The 26,548-nt window shown below is 42.1% G+C and overlaps 1 protein-coding gene across 1 annotated transcript in view; it reads left to right on the top strand.

Annotated features, from left to right (window-relative positions):
- The window catches only part of TRPM6 (transient receptor potential cation channel subfamily M member 6), a 187,192-nt gene that overhangs the window by 54,344 nt on the left and 106,300 nt on the right, over positions 1–26,548 (top strand). Inside the window, exons 6-9 of the mRNA XM_029615982.1 lie at positions 5,393–5,644; positions 6,106–6,280; positions 18,132–18,246; positions 22,210–22,409. Coding sequence (XP_029471842.1) covers positions 5,393–5,644; positions 6,106–6,280; positions 18,132–18,246; positions 22,210–22,409 — 742 coding nt within the window. The remainder of the gene's footprint in view (positions 1–5,392; positions 5,645–6,105; positions 6,281–18,131; positions 18,247–22,209; positions 22,410–26,548) is intronic.

The raw sequence follows: 26,548 nt of genomic DNA, 5'->3' as shown, positions 1-26,548 counted from the left end.
TAAGTATTGCTGACCGTAAAGATACAGTGATATAGGAGTCTACCGTCCGAAACATAAATATCCTTCAATCATCCTCACATACAGCCTTTCCAGCATTCACTCGTACCTCATCACCGTCCGTCTAGTCTTTTCCTCATCCACCCAAACTGGAGACAGAGCCGCGCATCCGGTTCTGTGATCCATCGGGGTAAGGCTTTCAGTCTTGCCATACCTCCAACAGCCCTCCGCTAGTCACGAGGCCTTATAAGCAATCCACCTACTGGTGCCGGTCTAGGTCTACCCATATGCATCAGCACCACCGATGACTTCGGAATTGCCGCGCCTAAAAGGGCAATTTAAATCACAGCTCGTACATAATCATCACGTGCCTGGCGTCGCATGCAATAGGAACCTACCCATTCGTGCTCCCATTCTCTTCACACTCCCAATGTCTCCCACCCAAAACGTCTCCTCTTCCACCTTCTATCTCTCCAGACCCCTCCATGACGCCTCTTACCAACGCTATCTAGCTACCCCATCATACATTCATCAATCCTATGAAGACAATAACCTCGTCTCTCATTCAAGAACTCAATTTAAACACCCACAAACTACGACAACAAGCATTCAAAACAGGAAGCCTATCACACCACCAAGCAACTCAAACATGAACCATATGCAACGAAAATCCAACCATCTCATCAACATCCCCCTAAAGAACAACCTCAGAAACCTAACCTATTTGACCTTCTTCTTAATAAACGCTCAATCCCTAACCAAAAAATATATCCTAATAAATGACCTAATTCAAGACAATAATCCAGACTTCATAGCTATTACAGAAACCTGGTTCAAATCCACCGACCAAGTTCTCGTAAACCAACTACTTAACAACAACTACGACCTGTTCTCCATTCCTCGTAAAGCCCGAAGAGGAGGTGGCCTCTTACTAATAATAAAAAAAGAGCTCGCAATCAAACAAATCTCCAACAACCTACCAAAGAAATACGAAATCGCCCTCTTTGACTCAGAACACCTTCAAATATGCCTAGTCTATTGCCCTCCAAACCTTTTAGAAGATGACCCATCCCCCCTTCTGGAATACCTATCTTCAAACATCAGCACAAAAAAACCTACCATTATACTGGGCGACTTCAACCTCCACACAGACCTCAACAAAAAAACTCATAGCTGCCAAACCCTTCTGGACATGCTATCTAGTTTCAACATGACTCAACAAGTGAACACCCATACTCATAAAGCGGGTCATACTCTTGACCTAATTTTCACTAGCCACCACTTCTTAAATACTTACACCTCAGTCAACCCAGTCCCCTGGTCTGATCACTTCCTCATCCACTGTAAATCTCAACTACAACCCAGTATCTCAACTAATGAAAACATCTCCTCTTCCTTCAAATTCAGACCACAGTTTCATCCAGACAAACTACAAAAAGAACTAGGAAAACAAATCTCTAACCTCGACCTCTCCAGCTCCAAGAGAGCAACTCAGTCTTGGCACCATCTAACCAAAATAACAGCCAACAATATAAACCCAGTGAAAACTAGACAGCGAAAACTAAAAAACGACAAAAATAACCCGTGGTTTGACTCCAACCTAAGATCAATGAAATCTAACCTCAGAAAATTGGAAAAAGAATGGAGAAAATCGATGTCCCCAACTAACCAACAAAGATACCGCACTCACCTTGCCATCTATAAAAGCACGATTTCAAACACGAAAAGATACTACTACAGCCAAAAGATTAAAAACTCTTCTAACAACTCAAATGCCTTATTCAACATCGTAAAAAACCTCACAGAGGACAAAAACTCTACTACCCACTCAAACATTGATACCAACTTATCTCAAAACCTCGCCACGTTCTTCAATGACAAAATCAACAGATTAATAAGCTCTCTCAACAATTCTACTACCACAGAAGACTGGTTAGAATCTAAGAATATACCCCAGTGGTCACATTTCAACCCTGTCTCCATCACTGAAGCCGAAAAAATGCTAAATAAAATAAATCCTGCGCGTCATGAACTGGACTCAATCCCGACGCGGAACCTCAAAGATTTGGCACATATCATCGCCCCCACCTTAGCCGCCATCTTAAACAAATCACTAGAAGAAGGCGAACTCCCAACCGAACTAAAATCTGCAACCATCACTCCCATTCTAAAAAAGAAGAACCTAGATCCGTCAGACCCAAATAACTACCGCCCCATATCCAATCTACCCCTACTAGCCAAATTGACAGAAAAAGCTGTTTTATCCCAACTAAACGAACATCTTGATTCATACAACATACTTCACCCGAATCAACACGGATTTAGAAAAAATCACAGCACGGAAACACTTCTCGCCAACCTATCTAATGAAATTCTAAGAAGTGCCGACATCAAGATTAACCACCTCCTAATACTCCTAGACCTCTCCGCGGCATTCGATACTGTAGATCACAAAATCCTTCTATCTAGCCTTTCAAACATCGGCCTCTCCGGCTTCACCCTCAAATGGTTCACCTCCTTCCTAAATAACAGATCCTTCAAGGTCACTATGAATAACATCTCATCAAAACCCCTCCCTCTAGACACCGGTGTACCACAAGGTTCTGCCCTTTCGGCCACCCTCTTTAACATCTATCTAATTCCTCTCTGCCACCTCATCTCCAGTCTTGGAATAACTTTCTTTCTGTACGCCGACGACATTCAGTTCATCATACCTGTCACCAACTCAATAGAAGACGCTCTTCGCACAGCTGCCAAACACCTAACCACAATTAGAAACATGCTCAACAAGTTAAAATTATGCCTAAACATGAATAAAACTGAATGTATCCTCATTGGAAGAAACGTCTCAGACCAAACCATTGCCCACAACTCTCTTCTAATCAACAACATATCCATACCTCTAAAAAGCTCAACAAAGGACCTCGGCGTATGGATCGATAAAGATCTCAACCTAAAAACACACATAGCAGCCAAAACCAAGGAAGGTTTCTATAAACTTCATGTACTAAAACACCTAAAGCCGCTCCTCCACCATCAGGAATTCCGAACAGTTCTACAATCCCTGATCTTCAGCAGCTTAGACTACTGCAACTCAATGTTATTAGGTCTCCCCAAATCCACCTTAAAACCGCTGCAGTTACTGCAGAATGCCGCTGCAAGAGTACTGACCGGAAATAAAAAATCGGATCACATCACCCCAATACTAAAAAGCCTACACTGGCTACCAATCATTCAAAGAATTGAATACAAAACCCTGACGATCATCCATGACGCTTTACACAATTCAGTTAACTCCGCAGTCAGTAAAATGTTCCACCCCCACAAACCTCAACGGAACACCAGAACTTCTGAAAAACGTCTACTCGAAATACCCACATATCCCATGGCTAAGCTTACTAACACCAGAAATAGAGCTCTCTCCATAGCGGGGCCTAAACTCTGGAACGCCCTACCATGCTACCTCACCACTATCATCGAAAATAAATCATTCAAAAAAGAACTGAAAACCTGGATCTTCAGCCAGACTTTCAATGATGATTTAAGCAATCCACAATTGTGATGCCTCATGCTTCCCATCCTTCTCCCCTCTTCTCTTCTCCGCTTACCTACCCCTTCCTCCTTCCATTACCTACCCCATCCCCCCCTCATTTCCTACTTTTCCCATTCAGACTTTCTTGTATTCAGAGCACGAGTTTGTACATACCTTCCTCGTTTTTCGTTTCTATTTTCTTTTTCGTTATTTGAATTAAATTATTTTTTAGTTATTCCTGTTACTTCCTTCTCCATATGCTAGTTGCATATACTTTTGTTTCTCAAATTGTTCTATGTATCATTGTTTCGTTCCAATGTAAACCGGGGTGAAGGCATGTGCTAAACCTCGGTATATAAAAGCTTCAAATAAATAAAAATAAATAAAATAAATAAATTTGTGTGGGCGGCCAGCTCTAGGAAGAGTACTGGTGGTTCTGAACTTCTTCCATTTAAGAATGATGGAGGCCACTGTTTTCTTTGGGGCCTTCAATGCTGCAACAATTTTTTATACTCTTCCCTAGATCTGTGCCTTGACACAATCCTGTCCTGGAGGTCTACCGACAATGGCTTTGACTTAATGACTTTGATTTTGAAGAAGAAATGTTTTGATACCAGTTTAAATGTATTTAACATATTTAGTTTGAATTTCCCCATAGTTAAGAGATAAAGACATTTTTATTTGTAAAACATACTCTAAAAAAATAATATATATTAATGCACTGTCATTACAAAACTTTACATTAGGTGGGTCGGGTGGATGTTAATGATTATATAACCAGTCCACGGTAGCCTGGATGGTATCAGGTTTGGACATTTTATGAAACTGCCTCCCCCCACCATTTATTATATTATATTATATTTTGTATTGACAGCTATTATTAGTCCATATGGTCAAGTGGTAGGGCACGTTTTCAGCAGATTATTTGATTTTGCTCTGATATGCACTGTCAATTGTGGGAGCTTATATAGACAAGTATTTGCTTTTCCAAATCATGTACAATCAATTGAATTTAACATATGTGGACTCCAATCAAGTTTAAGATCATCTCAAGGATGATGAGTGGAAACAGGATGCCCCCAAGCTCAACTTTGAGTGTCATAGCAAAGGGTCTGAATACTTATGTAACTGTGATATTTCATATTTTTTAATTAAGTTGCACAATTTTCTACAAACCTGATTTTGCTTTGTCATTATAGGATATTGTGTGTAGATTGAAAAGGGAAAAATGCATATTATCCATTTGAGAATAAGGCTGTAACAACAAAATGTGTAAAAAAGTAAAGAGGTCTTGATACTTCCTGAATGCTCAGTAGCTCTGCATTTTTTTTATTGTAACTTTATTTATCCTACTAACCCATGCAATCCTGCCAGCTATCCATGGTCCTTCTCCAAATATTTGTTCAGTGTTTCTGCCTTTTCCTTGTCACCCCACACATTCCTTCCTTTCTCCTCTCTCACACAATCCCATCCATTTGTCATTAGCTGCCAGTTATTGTGTCAACTCTTTCTTTTGTTGTTGTAGATCTTAGTGATTTTGCAACAGTGACTCCCGCCAGTCAGGCTTAGGGGACACATATATCGTCCTGGAGGGAGCCATGGTCTGTGTCTCCTGTTTGAAAATTGATCCTGCCATGACTGGCCTAGACGGGATGGGGGGAGGAGATTAAAAGGGGGGGGGGGAATGCAAGTAGCTGGCAATGAAGGCTCATGGTTTCATAGCACTCGTAAGAGCCAGATCCAATTGAGCTGTAAGTCCAAAGGAGCAGCAGCAAACACATTAATTCCAAACAAGATACTGATGAAATATGCCTGCAGGTTTGTGCTATTTTTTTCAGCTTGCTTTTTCCATTTTTATTTTAGGTATTTATTTCTGAGCCAGGAAAGTTTAACCACAAGGTGAAAGTGTGGATTAACGAGTATTGGAACATTACTGATTCCATAGCTATTGTCCTGTTTGTGACTGGCTTTGGTTTGCGCTGGGGTGACATGGACGTACGAACAGCAGGAAGGCTCATATACTGCCTGGATATTATATTTTGGTACGCCCGACTCCTGGACTTCTTTGCAGTGAATCAGCGTGCAGGCCCGTACTTGACAATGATTGGGAAAATGGTGAGTCTTTAGTTTTGTAGCAGCATTCTCAGGACCTGTGAGCAAGATGCCATTTAGGCTGAAAAGCTAGAGATCTGAAGCATGTACCCAGAAACCAATTCCCAAAATGGGCCCATCTTCTGTTCCTTCTGACCCTAGTGAAAAACCAGTCTTCTATCAGTGTGAATTCAAACAGGAAATATCCTCATAAGACAGTACTAACAAATAGCAACTAGCAATGCTGAAGAACAGATTGACAAGGAGCAGACATTTGTTATTACAATTGCACTCTGAGGACAATATATCAGAATAGAGAAAAGTGACAAATGTGGTGACAGAAAAACTCCATACGTCCTATCTAGTTTGCCCACCCACATCAATTATTTCAGCTAGGTATTATTGCTAGTGCACATAAATGAGACTGCTTTTTGTGGTACAGCTGCATGAAAGAACATCTGGTTGTGTATATATTTTCCCTGCAGACAGCCAATATGTTGCATATTGTGGTTATGATGGCTATTGTACTGCTCAGCTTTGGAGTGGCCCGGAAAGCCATTCTCTCGCCAAACGAACCGCCATCTTGGACTCTAGCTCGAGATATTGTATTCCAGCCCTACTGGATGATGTTCGGTGAGGTGTATGCTTCTGAAATAGATGGTAGGTGCTATGCCTTTATACCTCATGAAGGAACCTATTTTTTTTTTTTTACTCAGAAAATGAGAATGGAACATTCTTCTCTTTCTTCTTAAAAATGAAAATCATTTCCATGTGTCATCCCACTCGATGTGGCTATCACAGGGTCGGCGATTATTGCAAAATGGCTGCAGTATGGCAGAGGGGTTTGATAGTTAGGAAAAATTGAATATGAACTACTGCCTGTGGTTTTCTTGACTTTTAAGCATTACTCATATTTTCACTTGGGGCAGTGTCTGCCAAAATGGTCTTAGAATGATGATGGATATCTTTCTCAAAAAAGAGAAAAGTGCACCTGCACAGAGCACCATGCAAGTGTAAAACATGCAAACTTTCCTCTTTATGGCCGTTCGCCCTTGAAAGGGACAATTTTGAGTAGTTTGCTTCATTGCAATGTGCGTGAAACACATGTCTTTTATACCATAGAAAGGGCATGCATACTTGCATCTGCCTCGTGTGTGGATGGCTGTGTGCGGGTGGGGGAGGTGAAATTGCGTATGTACATATGAAAAATCACCTGCTGTTTTTCTCCCTTAACGTAAATCTATCCCTGGTGATTACCTTTTTTTTTATTTTTTATCTCTGCTAAAAGTCTGTGTGCTGTGAAAGCTCATGTATACTTTTAGCTGGGCAGAGGAGGCCAGTTTTCTTGGGTGCGCCATTGTTTATCTGGGTAAATGGTTTTGAAAGTTGCATGAGAGGCTGGAAAGGAGGCTGAGGTGAATAGCTGTTTCAGAGGGTCAGCCATACATGCTATGCTTTGTTAAAAAGAAAAATGTTGCTAGAATGGCAGTGTGGCTTCTGTGGCATTGTTGGGAAAGGTAAATCTGGGTTTAGAACTCCTGTTTGTCAGGGTCACTAGAGTCTGGGCGTGCCTCGTTGCTGGTGCACTCAGGCTTGGGAAGGAAAGGAAGACATCTGTTGCTATGGTAGGGTAATTTTGGAGATATCCTTTCAGCCTTGGATCCATGATGATACTCTGAGCATACCATCAGGGTCTACAGATACTGCTGAGTTAGTAAATGAAGAAGAGATAAAACAAAATGCCTACTCAGGCGTTTAAACAGTGATGACAAGCCATTAATAAACATATAATTAGGGATTTGGGGCAAGCTCTTGTCCAAAACCATGGAATGTATCCTCGTCTTCGTTAATTTAATTTAAAATTTATAAATTGCACAATCCAACAGTCTAGGCGGCTTACACTTCAACATACATAATATAAAATAAAACTAATACAAATAATAAAACCAAAGAAAGTATAATATAACAACATTAAGAAAAACCAAAGTATAATATGACAATATTAAGAGCAGATTAAAATATAAAATTGTTAAATAAAACAAAACTAAAAACACATACAGCATGTTCCTCAATACGCCAATAGAGTTGAAATTACAACTTATTGGCTTACCTGCTTCTACCATTAGAGCAATCCATATGATTCAGAATATAGCCACAAGAAATTTGACTGGTACGTCACATAATGAATTTTGGTTACTCATTAATTTTAGAATTCAATATAAAATATTAATTATGATTCACTTAGCATTAAGTGACAGCTCTCCATTTTGTATAAATTCTCTGTTAAAAAATTATTGTTCAGTAAATTCGTTAAGATCTGAAGACCAATGATAGAGGTTCCCAGCTAAAAAATGATTCATTTAGTCACTTGTAGAGAGAGGCTTCGTTCTGTTGAAGGCATTATACTTTGGAGTTACATAAACAATTATGTATGAACACTTTCAAAACACATCTTAAAACTCACTTATTTAAACAAGTTTTTACTAACTTTAAGAGAATCTCGTGTACAGAGTACAGAACATATTATTATTGTCTGATGAAATAAGAAAATACGCTGTAATTTTAACCCTATTGGAATTTTGGGGGACTCTTATACTTGTTTATTGGTGAGAAAATATCAGTGAATTACAATAATCCAAACAAGGTAGAATAAGAGCTTGCACAACTGTCCTAAAATCAGATCTATCTAAGTAAGGTTTTATGGAGCATCCCTAATTTCCAGTAAGACTCCTGCACTAAAGAATTAACATGGTATTTTTAAAGTCAGATTGGAATGAATGATAACTCCTTGGTTCTTTGCACTTCTTATTGGAATGTAAAATGAGAATTAAACTGCGCATCAGCTTTTCTACTAAGGAAAATTATCTGCCATGTATATTGCTAATGATCCAATAGTTGCATTGACTTTAGCAGAATAGGAGAAAAAAGAATTGGATGTTGTCTGCAAAGAGAGAATAGTGCAAACCCAAACCAGCAAGCAATTTACACAAAGGTTGAACTCTGAAGTGCTGAAAAGCAGAATATAAAAAATTAAAAATAAATAAAAATTAAATAAAACTGTTGAGTTCTGTGTGACAAAAATGAAGAAAAGCATTTCAAAACAATACTTCCAATACCAATGTGTGCGAGACGACTAAGTAGGATGTTATGGTCCAAGATATCAAATGCTGAGGATATATCTAATAAAAGTAACAGATAGAACCTTTATCAGTCATTGAATGACATCAAAATTAGATCTTATCAGGAGCTCTGCATTATCTTTTTATGAAATCCATATTGATGGTAGTCTAAAATCTGTCGATCATCTAAAAACTGTTTATTGTTGCAAAACACACATTCAATTACCTTAGCCGGAAAGGTTATAGAAGAAATGGGTTTATAGTTTTGCAAATCCATTATATCTCCCTGTGGATTTTTTTTTAACAGTGGTCAAATAGAGATGCTTGTTTAAGCAAAGAAGGTAATTGGTTGGCTTCTAGGGACATGTTCACTAAGGCTCAGATTTATCATTTTGCTATAATTTTCATGAAAATAGAACCCGTGATAAAAGAAAAAGGGGGTGATAGTCTAATTTTTCAGATACTGCATTGTGAGTTAAATTTATTGCACCAGTGATATTTTCACATTGCATACTGCTTTTCTGCCTGGATAGGTTTTATCACATTTTCAGGCTTGGGGGGGGGGGGGGGGGAAGAGAGAGGCTCTTTATAAGGTGTCCATATAAGTAAACTATTTATATCACTGTAAGAGGGGCAATTAATAACTCAGAGTGAGGTTTTGGTGGTGGGCTAGGTTTTGGGGGGCAGTTTTAAATGCACAGCCAGAGGTAAGAACAGCATAATAGACACCAGTGAAGATTTTATGTGATTTGTAATGATGAAAGGTACACAAAGATGAGATTTGTACATTGTACTCTCGACCTAACTTGATAACAGCTAGGTAGAGAGTGCATCAAACTAGGTTGAGAGTACATTGTACAAATCTCATCTTTGTGTACCTTTCAACATTATAAATCACTGATGTTTACTGTGCTGTTCGTACCTCTGACTATGCATGTAAAACTGCCCCCCAAAACCTAGTACACCACCAAAACCTCACCCTGACTTCAGAATGCCCCCTCTTTCAGTGGTATAAAAAGTTGACTAATATGTGTGCCTCCCCAGAGACGCTCTCTTTTGCCCCTCCCCTCCTCTCCCCTCTCCTTGCCCGAAAAGGGATTTGTGATAAATCCCATTTCAGCACAGCTATTGCAGGCATAACACTGGGAAAAAAGGTGTAGTTATTTCCAGCACTAAATCCCGCAATAGCATGCATTATGTTATCGCATACGTTAATCACACCAAAAGGCCCTCCAACACAACACGTGTATTCCAGTAACCAAAATGTAAACAGCATATCAAAAATGATGGTATACCTGGTATCTCTTTTATATAACTTATTCAAGCTGTCACACTGCAGAAAAGTATATAATTTTGTAGGACCACTACTCATAGGGTCAAGGTATTCCACCAGACTCTCTTTATTAGGGATGTGAATCGTTTTTGAACGATTAAAATTATCGTCAGATAATTTTAAAATCGTCCAAAATCGTTAGAGTGCATGATACAGTACAAATGCCCCCGATTTATCGTTAGGGGCATTTGTATTGTATCGTTAAATAGGGCACGGGAATTATTTGGGGGAGGGTGGGAAAACCGGCACACCAAAACAACCCTAAAACCCATCCCGAACCTTTAAAACAAATCCCCCACCCTCCCGAACCCTCCCCAAAATGTTTTAAATTACCTGGGGTCCAGTGGGGGGGTCCCGGCGCGATCTCCCGCTCTCTGGCCACGGCTGCGTTAAGAGAAATGGCGCCAGTGGCCCTTTGCCCTTATCATGTGACAGGGCAAAGGTAGCGCCGGCGCCATTTTGGTTCCTGGCTCCCGACGTCACGCGTGCAGGAGATCGCTCCCGGACCCTCGCTGGACCCCCAGGGACTTTTGGCCAGCTTGGGGGGGCCTCCTGACCCCCACAAGACTTGCCAAAAGTCCAGCGGGGGTCTGGGAGCGACCTCCTGCACGCGGGCCGTATTGCCAATATTCAAAATGGCGCCGGCGCTACCTTTGCCCTCACTATGTCATACGGGCGACTTTGATTAGCAGTATTTACACTATTTGAACTTTGGAGCCTTCATCAGTTTGCTGGTGTAGGGAATGAGGTAAGCGAGAACAAGGTAAAAGTAAAAATAATATGTTTATTGATATACAATCTTAACAATTCTAAGCATTAAAGGTATACAGTTCTAAGCATAAAGGTATACAGTTCTAAGCATAAAAATAGTACTAAGCATATACATCTGTGTGTGCACTGTATCTAGGCCAATACTCACAACACCCTTTTAGTCATCAGCCTGGCAAGGAGAGAGCACGTCACAGGCGAAGGGATCTCGTCACTTTGTACGTCTACAAAGGAAAAGCATCACTTTGCATGTCTGCAAAGGAACAGCAGGTTTCTCTTTCTCTCTCTCTCTCTTTCAGCCATAGCTGTTTGTCTTTTATAGCCTAATGTAAACAAGTGTGCGTGCCAAATTAATCTGTGTTTATGTGGGACAGGATTACTCACTTATCCTAGAATCAGACCTCTACCAGCAGTCCCAGTCTAAACAATGTACTCCAGACTCAAGGATGATTGATCAGGTCATCCTTTCTCTGTACTTGCATGTCAGTACTGTAAACATGCTGAGCTTGGCTGATTCTGCAGTTTCCCTTACAGCTGGAAAGAAAATATCTATGATAAAACGTAAAAAAATCATAAAAAAATATATATAAAGTAAAATGGACCTGAGACCATAAAGAGAATCTGGTGGAATACCTTGACCCTATGAGTAGTGGTCCTACAAAATTATATACTTTTCTGCAGTGTGACAGCTTGAATAAGTTATATAAAAGAGATACCAGGTATACTATCGCATACATTAAAACACCCCTCATTTTTATTTACTCTGCCCAAACTCCTCCCACTTGACTAAATTTTTCCAAAAATATTTGTTTCAAAAGATTTTTCTATTATATCCATTAAGTTGTCTACCGACTTCACATCCTGATCTTTTGTATCCTACTTTGATGGTAAGTATACTATTTTTGATATCGCAGGAATTGTTGTTTCTGTAAAGCCCAGTATATAATTAGATAGCTTTTGAGCAAGTCTTTAGAAGACATCCATCTCATCTTTGGGAAGTTCAGGAACCTTAAATTTGGTCTTCTTAACTCATTCTCAAAATAGTCCAACTTCCTTGCCATAATAGTATCAGATTTTATCAAATTACACTGAACTTCTTTAGCTCTTTTCACCTCCAGATCAATTTCTTTTACTTTTATATCTATCTCAGTAATTGTTTTTTCCTGAGACTGAACTTTGCTCAAATTTTCTTTTACTGTGGTAGTCAAATCAGTTACTGCTTTATTCAAAGTTATTATTGCCCTCCAGATTCCCTCTAAGGTGATTTTTACTGGCATTTCCATATTCGAAGACAGTAGGACTTGTATTTCAGATTTTTCCACTCCTATCTCAGAAGGGCATCTCTCCCTCGCCAAATGCTGTTCCTCCTCACACCAGCCCTTGGAGCCCTGGGAAATTGGGCTCTCTGAAGCACTCGGCCATCTACCGTTGCTTCTCGGGGCTGTTGGGGTCTTTAGAGTTGCTTGTTCCAGCAGTGTTCTCAACTGTACTTCCCCCACTCCTTCTGGGGGTCCCAAAGACAGAGTTGGCGTAGTTGGCGCTCCGGGGCTAAGGAATGTTTCAACAGCCCTGGCGTCCAACGGCTGCTCTCTGTTGGTCTTGCCCATGGCTCCTCCTTCCGGATCGGGGTGTATGGATCTCCCAAAGGCTTCCTCAATACTTGAATATTTTCACTATCAGCGGTTGCCTCTTATTTCCAATTTTTCTTAGTAGTTTATTGTATTAATATGTACCTCTCCTTTTTCATCTTGCATCTCTTGCTTTTCCGTAATACTACATGGGATGTGAGTTGTGCTTAGTAGGGATGTATTCTTTCATTAACTTACCATTGTTAATCATTTCTCATGTATATTGCTACAACTTTATATGCTTGTGCATCAAAAATGAAATAATTCCTTACATATGATGTTATTGTAAATCCAAACTTCTGAAGTGATACAATCAACAGTTATGTTTGTAAATCCATGGGATCCAAAAATAAATTATGCATTATCTTACTGCCCTACCAAACATAGCTATTGATTGTTTAATGCTTCCTGTTGACACTTGATGATGCGCTTCATATATATTATGATATATATGGGGTTGGTATACTGATACACCTAATTGTTGTGTTCCGCGCCCGTGGACGGCCACGAGCATGGCCCCCTACCTCACCCGCGTCGGTGACCCACCGCGGCAGCTCCTAGATATACCCCTGGGCCGGTGCCCGTCGGTCCGGCGCAGGTCCTCGTTCTGGCCGCTGGGTGGGAAGCCGTCTCTGCTCCTCCCTCACGGCGTTCTGCAGTCTTTCTTCTGTGGAGGAAATCCAAGATGGCTGCCGCCATCTTTAGGCATGAGGCCACGCCTCCTCATTAGAATTAAAGGGACCTGATCCCTTTAACCATCTTCAGCTGTTCCCTATGAGCCAGAGCAGAGGAAGTATATAAGGAGACTTCCTCTGCTCATTCCTTAACTTGGCAATGAACCACATAGTCAGGTCTGCTTGCCTTGGTGAGTTCTTCTACACCCTGGAGGAAAGGAGGAGCAGGGGTGATATGATTCAGACTTTCAGATACTTGAAAAACTTTAACGATCCAAAGACAATGACAAACTTTTTCCGTCAGAAAAAAATCAGCAGAACCAGAGTTCATGAGCTAAGGCTCCAAGGAGGAAGACTAAAACCCAATGTCAGGAAGTATTTCTTCACGGGGAGAGTGGTGGATGCCTGGAATGCCCTTCCGGAGGAAGTGGTGAAGTCCAAAACTGTGAAGCACTTCAAAGGGGCGTGGGATAAACACTGTGGATCCATCAGGTCTAGAGGACGCGTATAAAGAGCAGGCAGCAAAACACTGCACGGAGCGGCAGTAGCCACAGAGGCATTCACGGAGCGGGATGCTAGTGGCCAGTGGTTGGTGTTCCACCTTCAAGGAGCGGAAGGATGGAGGGCTGCCATCTCCCAATTAAAAAAAGAAAAAAAACAAACAAAAAAACAAAACAAAACAGGGATAGGTTCATGGGCTATAGGTATTACCAATTATTAGGCTTATTCAATTACCAATTATTAGGCTTTTCAATATTTGATGATAGTTAATGTGACTTTCAAGGCATACTTCACTTTCAATGCATATCCAGCATAGCTCCCTGCTTCAACGGCAGGGGATAAGAAAAACTAATATTTCACACATATCCAGCATTGCTCTCTGCTTCAACGGCAGAGAGCTATGCTGCCGCTTACCCAACTAATCAAACTTAATATTTCACTTGGAAGCAGCTCCATCACTGCTCTCTACATTAATAGTAGGGGTGAAAGGGAAATAAGAACATAAGAACATAAGAATTGCCATACTGGGTCAGACCAAGGGTCCATCAAGCCCAGTATCCTGTTTTCAACAGTGGCCAAGTCACAAGTACCTGGTAAGTACCCAAACATTAAATAAATCTCAAGCTACTATTGCTTAATAATTAATAGCAGTTTATGGTATTTCCTCAAGCAACTTATCCAAACCATTTTTAAACCCAGTTACACTAACTGCCATAACCACATCATCTGGTAATGAATTCCAGAGCTTAATTATACGTTGAGTGAAAAAGAATTTTCTCCAATTTGTTTTAAATGAGCTACTTGTTAACTTCATGGTGTGCCCCCTAGTCCTTGTATATTACAAAAGAGTAATAACTGATTTACATTTGTCCAAGTCCTTTCATGATTTTTTAGACCTCTATCATATACCCCTTCAGCCGTCTCTTCTCCAAGACAAACAGCCCTAACCTCTTTAGCCTTTCCTCGTACGAGAGCTATTCTATCGCCTTTATCTTTTTGTTTGGCCTTCTCTGCACTTTCTCCAGTGCAACTATACCTATTTTGAGATGCAACAACCAGAACTGCACATAGCATTCAAGGTGCAGCCTCATCATGGAGCGAAAGAGAGATATTATGACATTTTCTGTTTTGTTCACCATTCCCATCCTAATAATTCCTATCATTCTGTTTGCTTTCTAAAGGTTAGCGCCAGCAGCCTGGTTCCACCCTGGTTAAAGTGAAGCCCATCCCTTTGGAAAAGACTCTCTCTTCCCCAAAAAGTTCCCCAATTCCTTACAAAATTGAATCCTTCTTCTTGTACCATCGTCTCATCTGCACATTGAGACGCCGGAGCTCTGCCTGCCTCTGGGGATCTGTGCATTATTTTGCCACAAAATGTGGTAGGGGTCCCTCATATGCATAATTTTCTAACTTTTGCATACTCATCATATTTGCATGCTAACACACATCACGATAAACATTGTGGGGTAGATTTTCTAAATTTGGGCTAGTGCGTACCCTTGTTCGCGCACCAGGCGCGAACAAGAGTACGCGGGATTTCAATAGATACGCGCGTATCCATTAAAATCCTGGATCGGCGCGCGCAAAGCTGCCGATTTTGGGCAGCCTGCGTGCGCCGAGCCGCGCAGCCTGCCTCCATTCCCTCCCTTCCCCTACCTAACCCACCCCCCCGGCCCTATCTAAACCCCCCCTACCTTTATCCATGGATTTACGCCTGCCGGAGGCAGACGTAAATCCGCACGCGCCAGCGGGCTGCTGGCGCGCCAAGACCCAACCCGGGGGCTGTTCTGGAGGGCACGGCCACGCCCCTGGAACGCCCCCAGGCCAAAACCACGCCCGCGGCACCGCCCCTGAAACGTCGCGTCACGCGCGACATGCCACCAAAACGTCGCTTCACTCCTGGCACGCCCCTGACATGCCCCTGACACGCCCCTTCATGCAAGCCCTGGGACTTACACGCGTCCCGGGGCTTGTGCGCGCCGCCGAGCCTATGCAAAATAGGCTCGGCGCGCGCAGGGGGGGTTTGGGGTAGGTTTTCGGGGTAGGTTTTCGGGGGGTACGCCAAGAGAAACAGATAAGTATGAGAAAAAAGAAGTGTGAAGCTTGCTGGGCAGACTGGATGGACTGATTGGTCTTCTTCTGCCGTCATTTCTATGTTTCTATGTTTCTATGGATCCTTGTTCCAGTCTTGTCTTGGTGTTCCTGGTTCCTGACTTCAGATCGGCTAGCGGTGATTCCTGGTGTGTGACTTCGGACTGGCAAGCGGCGATCCCTTGGTGTGTGACCTCGGACTGGTAAGCGACGACCCTCTGGCACTTGACCTTGGACTTCTTCTGGACCATCGTCTCCAAGGGCCCACCTAAGTCCCAGTGGCCCGGGTCCCTATGGGCTCCTCCCGGGGGGACCGCGGGCTTCCAGGGGTGAAGCTCCAGTTAGCCCTTGCACCGAACTCTTGACTCCTTGACCTCTCAAAGGTCCACCTAAGTCCCTGCGGTCCGGGTCCCTAGGGGCTCCTCCTGGGGAGACTGCGGGCTTCCAGTGGCGAAGACACAGCTCCTCTCCTTGACGTCACGACCCTTCGTCTGCCTCCACAGTCGCCTCAGTCTCCAGTGCCGAGGGTCAGCTGGTCACATCTTCTGTTCTGCCTCGCCACCCGACGGGAGAACCTACGGATCTTCCTCCTAAGGTATACCATCCGAGGGTCAGCTGGTCACATCTTCTGTTCTGCCTCGCCACCCGACGGGAGAACCTACGGATCTTCCTCCTAAGGTATACCATCCTCCCGTCAGCCCAAGGGTTCACAAGCCTGAGCATAACACCTAATGTTACTGTATTTTGTGGATGCAGAAAAAAGGTTATTAAAAAATGCATTACATAAAAATCCAACCCAAAATAATACAGTTCACAAATATACCTCCACCACAAACCCCCTAAACCCACACACACTTCTTCTACAGGTTTACTTTGGAAAGCATTCCCAAATCCATGTCTTTGTTTGCTTTTCCTTCTTGTTTTCTTTCGTGTGTGAGCATATTTATGTAGCCAAAAAAAGGTGTATTGCAACAAATATTTTTCTTTAAGCATAGAAAGCATCACAGAATATTGTAATATAGTGGGCTTTATTCAATTAAGGTAGATTTTGAAAGCAATGCTCGCGCAAAAACGACTCCATACACGCGTATGTGGGCCAGGCGAGAGCAACGTGAATTTTAAGAAGTCGGGAAGTATGCGTGTACATACCTGTGTGCATGTCAAGAATAAGGAGGAAGAAAAGGGGAGGGCCAAGACCTACGCACGTAACCCCCTGAATTTTGCAAAGCTGACCATGGCAACGCATGCATGTTACCTGCTTAACTTTACTACTGGCGCTGAGGAGGCACAAGTCAGGAGATTTTGGGCCAGAGATGTCCTGAACACGGGGGGGGGGAGAGAGAATCTGACACTCTATATATCTCTCACTGTAAAATGGGCACTTTCAATTCAGAAGCCCTGGAGTCTTCTTCTAGGGTTTAACTCAGAGGTTGTATTTTAAAGAGCAGGGTAAAGAGTCAGTTGGTTAACTTCCGCTTCATTAAACTAAATAAAACATATAACATATCTCAGCTACAGTCTTTAGTAGTCAATCCAAGATACTTCAGTAGATCAGATCCACAGAATTCAATGTCAGTTTGGTCCAAGTCAGAACTGCAAGTTACTTTTACACAGATTCTCTGGTTTAGAATAGATCCATGCCTCCCAACTCTCAAGCTGCCAGGAATACTTTCCTAGCATCCCTTTTGAATCTCTGCGGACCAATACAGATCCTCAGGGGTGGAGTTGCAGGTCTGGGCTTGGGAAAGCAAGCAAAAGCCCTTGCTGCTTGCTCGGTTTCTCTTTCTTACAACTACCACATAGCTCAGAGAGAAAGGTCCAGCCTCTTGCTCCAGTTTCTCACTTCAGCAGTTTGTTCAGCAGTGTTCAAGGCCAGCATAAACTCCTTTCCCCCACTGTTGAGCATAAATCACTGTGCCAGAAACTAACACATGATGCTCAGAGGTGGAGCTGGCACAGCTTTGCTTGGTAGAGCATTCAGGTCTTGCTCATTTTGCTTTCAGAAAACATTAATACCATCGTCATCGTCACATTTTATTTTTCTCACCTTCCCATACAAAACACCAACGGTGAGTTACAGCACAGTACCGTAAAATAATAACAGCATAACCATCAACATAAAACAGCTGGTTTTCTAAGTTATTATTGGGACACAGGCAGCTGCACAGCAATATCATCTTAAGAGCCACTGACTGCTGCATTTGATATAAGCAGTGCTTCCAACATAAAATAATGGGTGGAGAAAAATGTGTCAACCCTGAAAAAGTATACAGTGGATTTTATTTGAGGGAAGGGGAGGAGAATGGTATTCATTGTCTGCTTTTTATTCTGAGATGCTTTTTCACTGAGAAATGGAAAACTTATAGACTTCTGAATATTTTGTATTTCTTTTTTCAGATTGTGAAGAAAATCCAGAATGCCCTCCTGGCTCCTTTCTCACACCATTCCTGCAGGCTGTTTACCTTTTTGTACAGTACATTATTATGGTCAATCTTCTGATTGCTTTCTTTAAGTAAGTACATTTCCGACTGCCCATTGTTTGAGGCACAACGGGCCTCACGTCTTTCTTGCTTATCTTCCTGACTACTGTATGTGCTCTGAAGTGAAACTATCCTTTCTTTTTACATTTCAGAGTTCTTCAGAACGACTTTATAGCATAAATAATTAAAAGGTTATCAGCCAATGTGCTTTTTCCATAGCTTATATTTCCATAGTATCTCTTTCTTGGAGAAAGACTGTCTTACATAGCTCTTCCACAGTGATATCATTTTAACTATTTAAGGACATTCTTACAAGACACTCTGAACTCACAAGGTCATGCTCTGGACTGTACTATCATCGTGTTAAAAATCTTTAAAGGTTCCTTCTTTTACATGTTTGCTTTCAGTCTATTTTGTGCTTTTTCATGAATGTGGTTGTTTTGATTATTATTTATTCACAATGTTCTAGTACCTAATACATGTGTATAGGGGTAGGTCACAAGGTGGTGCGCTGGATTAGAAACTGGTTAAGAGATAACAGGATAGTGGTAAATGGAATTTACTCTGAGGAGGGAGGTTGATTTACTCAGAGGAGTAAATTCCCGGGGAACAGTCCTGGGGCTGATTCTGTTCAATGTATTTATGAGCCATATTGCTCTAATTGGGTTAGAAGGAAAAGTTTGCCTTTTTGTAGATGATACGAAGATCTGCATCAAGTGGACACCTTTGAGGGTGGAGACAGAATGAGAAGTGATTTAAGAAAGCTTGAGGAGTGGTTTAATGTTTGGCAGTTAAGTTTCAATGCAAAAAAGTGCCGAGCCATGCATTTGGCGTGCAAAAATCTGAAGAAGCAATTCATGATAGGGGTGAGATGTTGATATGCATCAACGAGGAGAGAGATCTCAGGGTGAAAGTGTGTGTGGAGGGGTTCAAGGTAGCGAAGCAGTACAATAAAGCAGTGAATAGAGTCAGAGTGATGCTGGTGTGCAGAGGGCAAGGCATAGCAGGAAAAAATGAGGTGATAATGCCTCTGTCATCTGGAATTCTGTGCTGGTCTCTGGAGAACTTATCTCAGAAAGGATAGCAATAGACTGAAGGCACTCCAGAGAAGGGCCTAAGGGGTTGGCACTAAAAGCCATATGAGGCGAGACTTAATGCCCCAAATATGTATTTGCTAGAAGAGAGGAGAGACAGGGGTGAGGGGGATGGGAATATGATAGAGACATTTAAATATTTCAAAGGTATTAATTCATCTTTTTTTTTTTTTGTATTTGATATTCCACCTTTTCCTTGGAAACTCCCTACCATCCCACGTTAGACTTGCCCCAGGTATAACATTAAACTGAGAACTGAAGATTGCAAAACTATATAGGTGGCAGTATATAGTGTACACTGATTTTGTAATATGGGGAAGGTGCTTAGCAATAAGATAAACATGACATACAAAATAATGCACAAGAAGAAAACCTTTTTCAATGGAATAGAAGTTGTAGAACAAAGGGTCATAATATAAAGCTCCAAGGGAATAGACTCAGGAACAACATCTGGAAATCTTTTATACAGAAAGGGTGGTGGATGCCTGGCGCACCTTCCCAGAAGGGATGGTGGAATTAAAAAAAAAACCAAAACAAAAAACAGGGATAAACACATAGGATCCCTAGTGGCATGATGACGTAATGAAGCACTGGGATAACTGCACAGAAACATGGTTACAAACGTGAATAGCAGTGGTAAAACAGCATTGGGCTTCTAAAAGGCTGGAGTGACCTGCAAGGAGGGAACATGGTTAAAATGCAAATTTCAATAAGCATGGGGAGGCAGGGGTTTTCTTTTCTTTTTAATAACAGGCTCATTAACCTTGATAGCTGTGAGGATTATTACTAAATGTGGTAATAAGATATAGACGGTAGCCATGGTGTGACGTGTCAGAAGCAATGAAGATTGCATGGTCTGAAATTGACCAACTAGTGGAGGTAGGTGGAGGCCATCATTGTAAAATATTTTTGGTATGCTTAAGACAGATATGGAAGGTCGAGGTAGGAAAAGGGTTGAGAGGATAGGTGACAGATATGGGGAGGTTGATTATTTATGTTCTGAATTATTGCATTGAGCTGTACATGGACCTGCCTAAGAGGCTTACTTATAGGTTGCAGCTGTTATAGAATGTAGCAGCTTGGTTGATCCTGGAAAAATCAAGAAGGGACAGAGTAACCCTCATGCTGCATTTCTTTTTACATTGGTTGCCTATTGTGGAGAAAGCCACATTTAAATTACTGATGTTAGTCTTTTGAGATCTGAGGGTCAAGAACCCTAAATATTCATAGGAGAAGTTGGCTTGGAACACTCTGGGGCGGATGCTTAGATCTTCTCAGTTTGCTATTGTCTACTGATTCTGATCAGAAGTTTGTAATGTGACTTTCTCAGTGGCGGCCCTCGTTTGTGGAATAGTTTGCCTTTTTCCACAAGATCTGATTTAAACAATTTTAAGTTTTGAAAGCAAGTTAAGATTTGGGTCTTGATTGGTTGGAGCTGTTGCTCAGTTCTGATGAATTTTGGTGAATGGCAGTTTTTACTTCAAAGGTTTTAGTTCTTTTCTTTTTGTTTGATTATTGTTTTGGAATTTTGGATTTTGGTGTTTTGCTTTTTATGTTTTATGTTTTTCTGTTTTTGATTTGTAAACAGTTTTTGTAGCTGTAGCTAATTATGCTATATCTAAATTTATTAGATAAATAAATATGTTGGGATGCCTTAAATGGATAAATCAGTAATTGGGATAGGATTTGTTGAATTACAGGCATATTTATTCAGAAATCACAAGATGTTTATGATGTGGGAAAAAGTGCATGTTCCTGCTCCAAATCCATTTCACATACTTGAAAAATGAGCAAAACAAAGATATCAACAGTTTGCTGTGGTGCTGTTTGTGCATTTTTTTTGCTAAGTGTACAGTTTGCTAAGTGCATGTGTGTAATTGTATTGTACATTTAACAAAATTAGAAGCAGGCTGGTCTGATGGCTCAGTAGTAGAGGGACATAGATTTTCCTCCTGACTCAAGTCCTTCTACTTGGGTCAGCTGGGGATGTTGCTGAGGAGCATTCATAGTCCATAGAGGGAGGTGCAGTCATAATCATTGCTCAATGGCTGGATTTAGGACTCATAATTGCAGGGGTTCAGTAGGAGCCTTAGTGCATGGTCTGGGCCGAGAACATTTGCTGCAGTGGCTGGACTAATGTAATGGGAGGGGATATAAAATAAAATTCCTAAATAGTATGGAATGAATACTTATGACACCAGATCACAACTCTGGTTCCAATCAAGCTGGAAGCCCAATGGAACAGAGGAAATTGGGTTAAAAAATAAGATAAACTAATATATTTTGCATACATGCCCTGATTTTGGTTTGTGCAGTAAACATTAATGTGCAAGCTAAAAATAGTGTACTGTGCAGGAAGGCTTTTTTGTGTACATTAAAGTGGGTCTAGAAGATGATTGCATCAGAGCTGCCTCCTAGACTAGTAAATGTACTGCATGGGTTCAAATCTGCTGGCTTTGCCTCAGTGCTTATGCTCTTCCAATATGGGCATTAACTTGCCAGGGAAGACCAACGGAATACTATCAGTTAGGTGCTAACAATTCAGATTTTTAAGATGCATTTTATTAAAAATGCGATCTCAAGTTTTTACAGCACTTCAGAACATCCAAAGAACCACCGCTGGGGGAAGATAAGCTGGTAGCTTAAGTTTGGCAGTTAGACTGTAGAACAGCTTCTATAGGGACGGGAACATCTTTAATCTTTTAAAACAGAGGGAAATTGTGGCTTGCTCAAGATCTTGGTGAAGGCTCATTGGTGAGACATAGACTGGAACTTAAAATGTACAGGAAACTCTTGATTAGTAGTCCACTTTTCTGACCACTAGCCCACATCTCTTCTTTGAAATGGCATAGTAATTTGAGAGATGCCTCTTGTGCAATTATCTTATTTTTTTTTTCACAGCAATGTTTACATAGATTTAAAATCTATATCACACAAAATATGGAAGTTCAACCGCTATCGTTATATCATGACCTACCATGAAAAGCCTTGGCTGCCACCTCCTTTCATCCTTCTGAGCCACATAGGACTGCTGATCAGCCGCCTTTGTCGCCATCTGCCCCGGAATGAACTGGATCAGGAGGAAGGCGACGTTGGACTAAGTAAGTGAACTCCTTCGGTGCTTGAGTTCCAGGCCAAGATACGTTTTGGGGCACTAGCACTTATAAATCAATAGTCCATAGCTCGGTAGAAAAACTTCTCTTGCTCTTACCATGCTTGTATATGTCTCTCTCTATGATTTGCTAAGTTTAAAAAGTAGGTGGGGATCAGGACACTGATCAAGTGAGGGGGAGAAAGTTGGGATTCTAGCACTGATTTTCAGTGTTAGCCTCCTAACTTGTCTGACCAAATCTAGGTGTTGCTGTACCATTCCTACATCTCTTTGGCCAGACCCTTCTTCCTTCCTGCCCAATGTTATATCACGGTATAAAACACACAGGGTTATTGTCAAATTATCCTCTATCTATCTATTTGATACGTATACACAGAGAATAAATTATACATACAATCTTCAAATACAAATTATGTATAAACTTTATTAATATTACAAAATGTATGAAATTCTATCTAGACAATTAAAAACTCACTAATAAAAAAAACCATCCATCCACTCACATTCACACCACTTTTAAAACCCTATAACACCTGTAAACATAGTGACCCAAAAATACACAGTTTATTATTTGTACAAATATCTTTTTTACACCAATGTTCTTCAAAACCTTATAGCAGCTTATATCAGTAGTGATTATATTCTGTATGCACTCCTCCAATTATGAATCAATCTGAAATTCTTATCCAATCCTCTCAAATCATTGTTATCTTATATTCTCCTTCATGAATAACGATCATGGTCTGAGAAAGATCTTTGTTTCACCCCCAACCCGGGGCTTCCTCAGGGACTCGCCAATATAATAATGTCCAAGGTATCCTCTTTCCACACCTACCCCAAACATAAACATTAAATTAACCACAAAGGCAACTTTTAACTCCATAACATCGCTATTTTAAATCACCCATACTAACCTCCAATTCTTAACTCATAATCGCAAAAAGACTTTACTTCAAGGCATCAATCTCATCTACATTCTTCATTGTCATAGTGTATACTGCATGTTTTCAATCTGATTATCTAAAAACCGAACAGGCAACATCATAAAAATTTCTTAAATTTGTCAATGTCTTACCAAACAAGTTTACCCTCAACCCCCGCGCTCATTCAGTATACTCACTATCCAACCGGAACCAACAAGCGTCACATGTCAAAAACGTAATAGCGTAGTATCACTTCCTCTTTCTTTATATCTGCAACCCCATCAGTGCCTAATTCAATCAATAGAAGTGCCATGCATCCTAATCCCAAAATTCGACACACCTGACCCAACAGTTCGAAATCCAATTATCATTAACTCTAAAAAAATGCATTCCATTCAATGGGGCCGTTTAAACCTCCGGGAGTGACAGTCCTGGAGGTTGTCGAATTTTGGGATTAGGATGCATTGTCTAGATAGAATGTCATACATTTTGTGATATTAATAAAGTTTATACATAATTTGTATTTGAAGATTGTATGTATAATTTATTCTTTGTGTATACATATCCAATGTTATATCACAGTAGGAAGGGGGTGTAACCTCTTCCCCCACCTGCCGTTCAGCTGTCAGTGAACAGAAAAATCATGGGTCTTTTCAGACAGAGTGGCCACGTTGGTAAAGTCCAGGAGTTTGCTGAGAGAAGCCCAAGAATGTTCTGGTCAACAGGAAGGAGTTGGGGGAACAGAGAAGACCGTTCTTTCGTCTCTTTCAGTAAGGGTACGAGTTTGGAGAAATGGTAGAACCTGCCTTTCAACCCCATTTCTTCAGAAACCTATAATAAGTAGAGAGGGCTATACAGTTTCCTATGGTGGTGATGCTTAAACTCTGGCATCTGCAACTACAATGTCTGCCTAGATCAACTCCCCTCCCCACACGTGCACACAGAAAATGAATCTAAACACAGTCCTTAGGGCTGGACATGTTATGAATGTTGAGTGAAGTTTGTCAAGCGAATCCCAATTTGAGATGTCACCCTTATTATTACATTTACTACACTTGAATTGTGTGTTTTGCACTTGTATAAAAAATATTTCTTCCAAAAAATTGGACATGAACTTTTGAGACCTATGATTAAATTTCTCATAGCCCATGATCATTCATAGTGACTTTTGAGTCAAAGTTACAATGCCATTCTGAGTTTGCTCTGCTAATTTTTTATGAAGGTCTCTTTAATTTCCTTACTTCATTGTTAGTATTTGGTGGTTAATGTTTTGCCTTTTTTTGAGTAAGACAGCATAGCCCACTGCTATTCACCTTCATAGGGATGAGATCTGAGACTTTAGTTGGCAGCATTGTGAATGGTCCATGTGACCACAAAGCTCCCCATTGCCATGGTGCTGTTTCTGAGGGGCTGCTCAACCCATGCATGCTGTGCTCAGCCACATAGTACCATCGATAGAAACCACTCTCCAGAACTGCACAGTGCACAAAACCATACACCTGTGGGAGTCTCTGATGATGTTTTCGAAACTGCATCCTGCCTAGCTGCCGGAGGCATCGGCGCCAGACAGCTGGCTTGGCTCTGGGCCTCTGATCCTCATCCGGAGGATGAGGATCAGAGGCCCAAACAGGAGAAAACCTGTTTGGGGACAAGGTGAAAGAGGTCATGGGGCAGCTGAAAACGGCAACTCTTCGCCAGCCCCTCTGAAGATCCTTTCGCTGCCAGGAAGTCCTTCAAGCCAGGTTCTTGCGAGCCCTTCTACCGGCTAAGGAAGTTTTTCCCTCCAGCTGGCCGTACTCACCTGTCTCAGTCCAGCCCTTTAGGTCGGGGCCGGCATCAGCGAGTTCCGAGGGCACAACCAGCCCCCCAGCAGGCTCCATCCACCGGTTTTTGACTGGCAACGAGGGGGCGTGAGCCTGATGTCAGGTCCCCTGGCGGGCAATCCCCCAGTTGGTGGCAGGCTCCTTTGCTTCGCCCGCCATTGGGAAGCGATCACTTCAGACTGTTGGGTTCTCTATATTATCCGCCAGGGCTACCACCTGAACTTCAGCAGGCTCCATCATGGGGTACCACCTGCCCATTAGGTCGTCCTTCTAGCGGCAGATGCGGTGGAACCTGTTCCCTGCGAGCAGTGGGATCATGGCTTCTACTCGAGTTCTTCCTCATTTGAAGAGGAATGGCAGCTTACACCTCATTCTAGACCTCAGGGCATTAAATCGATTTCTTGTAAGAGAAAAATTCAAGATGGTCTCTCTGGGCATGCTGATCCTGCCCCTCCGAAGAGGAGACTGGCTCTGCTCCCTTGACTTAAGGGAGGCTTACGCCCATATTGCAATTGTCCCCAACCACAGGAAGTACCTCCGCTTCCTGGTGGGGACGGCACATTTTTAGTACAAAGTGCTGCCCTTTGGGCCTGCTTCAGCCCCACGCATCTTCACAAAATGCTTGGCAGTAGTGGCTGCCTACCTCAGGCATTGCTCGGTCAACGTCTTTCCATACCTGGATAATTGGCTGATACGGAACAAATCACACTCCGGGGTCCTGAATGCTCTGGCTTTGACGGTACAGACCTTGGGATTTGTTATCAACTTCCCCAAGTTACATCTCAATCTGTCTCCATGGCTGGACTTTATTGGTGCCAGGTTGGATACGGCACAAGTAAGAGCTTTTATGCCCAGGGATCGAGCGGTCGCCCTCTCCTCGCTGGCTACCCTCGTTCGCAACAGAAAGAGGGTGCCAACCCATCTGCTGTTCCACCTGCTAGGCCAGATGGCGAACTCGGTCCAAGTGAGCCCCTTGGCCCGCCTTCACATGAGGGACCCGCAGTGGGCCTTGTAGTTCCAGTGGCGACAGGCATCCCAGAATTTTGAAGTGCTGGTGACGGTCACAGACCCTCTCCATCTCTCTCTGACCTAGTGGGAGGCCCTCTCCAATCTGGAAATTGGACTCCCGTTCCAGCTCACACCACTCCACACCACCCCAGATAACCCTCCCCACGATAACTCGCCTCAGGAGTGGGGGGTCCACACAGATGTCCTGCATACCCAGGGCCTTTGGACTGCAGCCGAGTCCTGCTGCCAGATAAACTTCTTGGAGCTGCGGGTGATCCAGTATGCCTTGTGGGCCTTCCAGGACAGGCTGTCCTCCAAGGTTGCCCTCATTAGAATGGACAGCCAGGTGGCGATGTGGTACATTAACAAGCAGG

The sequence above is a fragment of the Rhinatrema bivittatum genome, chromosome 1 (genome assembly GCF_901001135.1).
Source record: "Rhinatrema bivittatum chromosome 1, aRhiBiv1.1, whole genome shotgun sequence".
In the NCBI taxonomy this organism is placed as follows: domain Eukaryota; kingdom Metazoa; phylum Chordata; class Amphibia; order Gymnophiona; family Rhinatrematidae; genus Rhinatrema; species Rhinatrema bivittatum.
The sequence above is the reverse complement of the archived record's forward strand: the minus strand, read 5'-3'. Positions and strand labels throughout refer to the sequence as shown.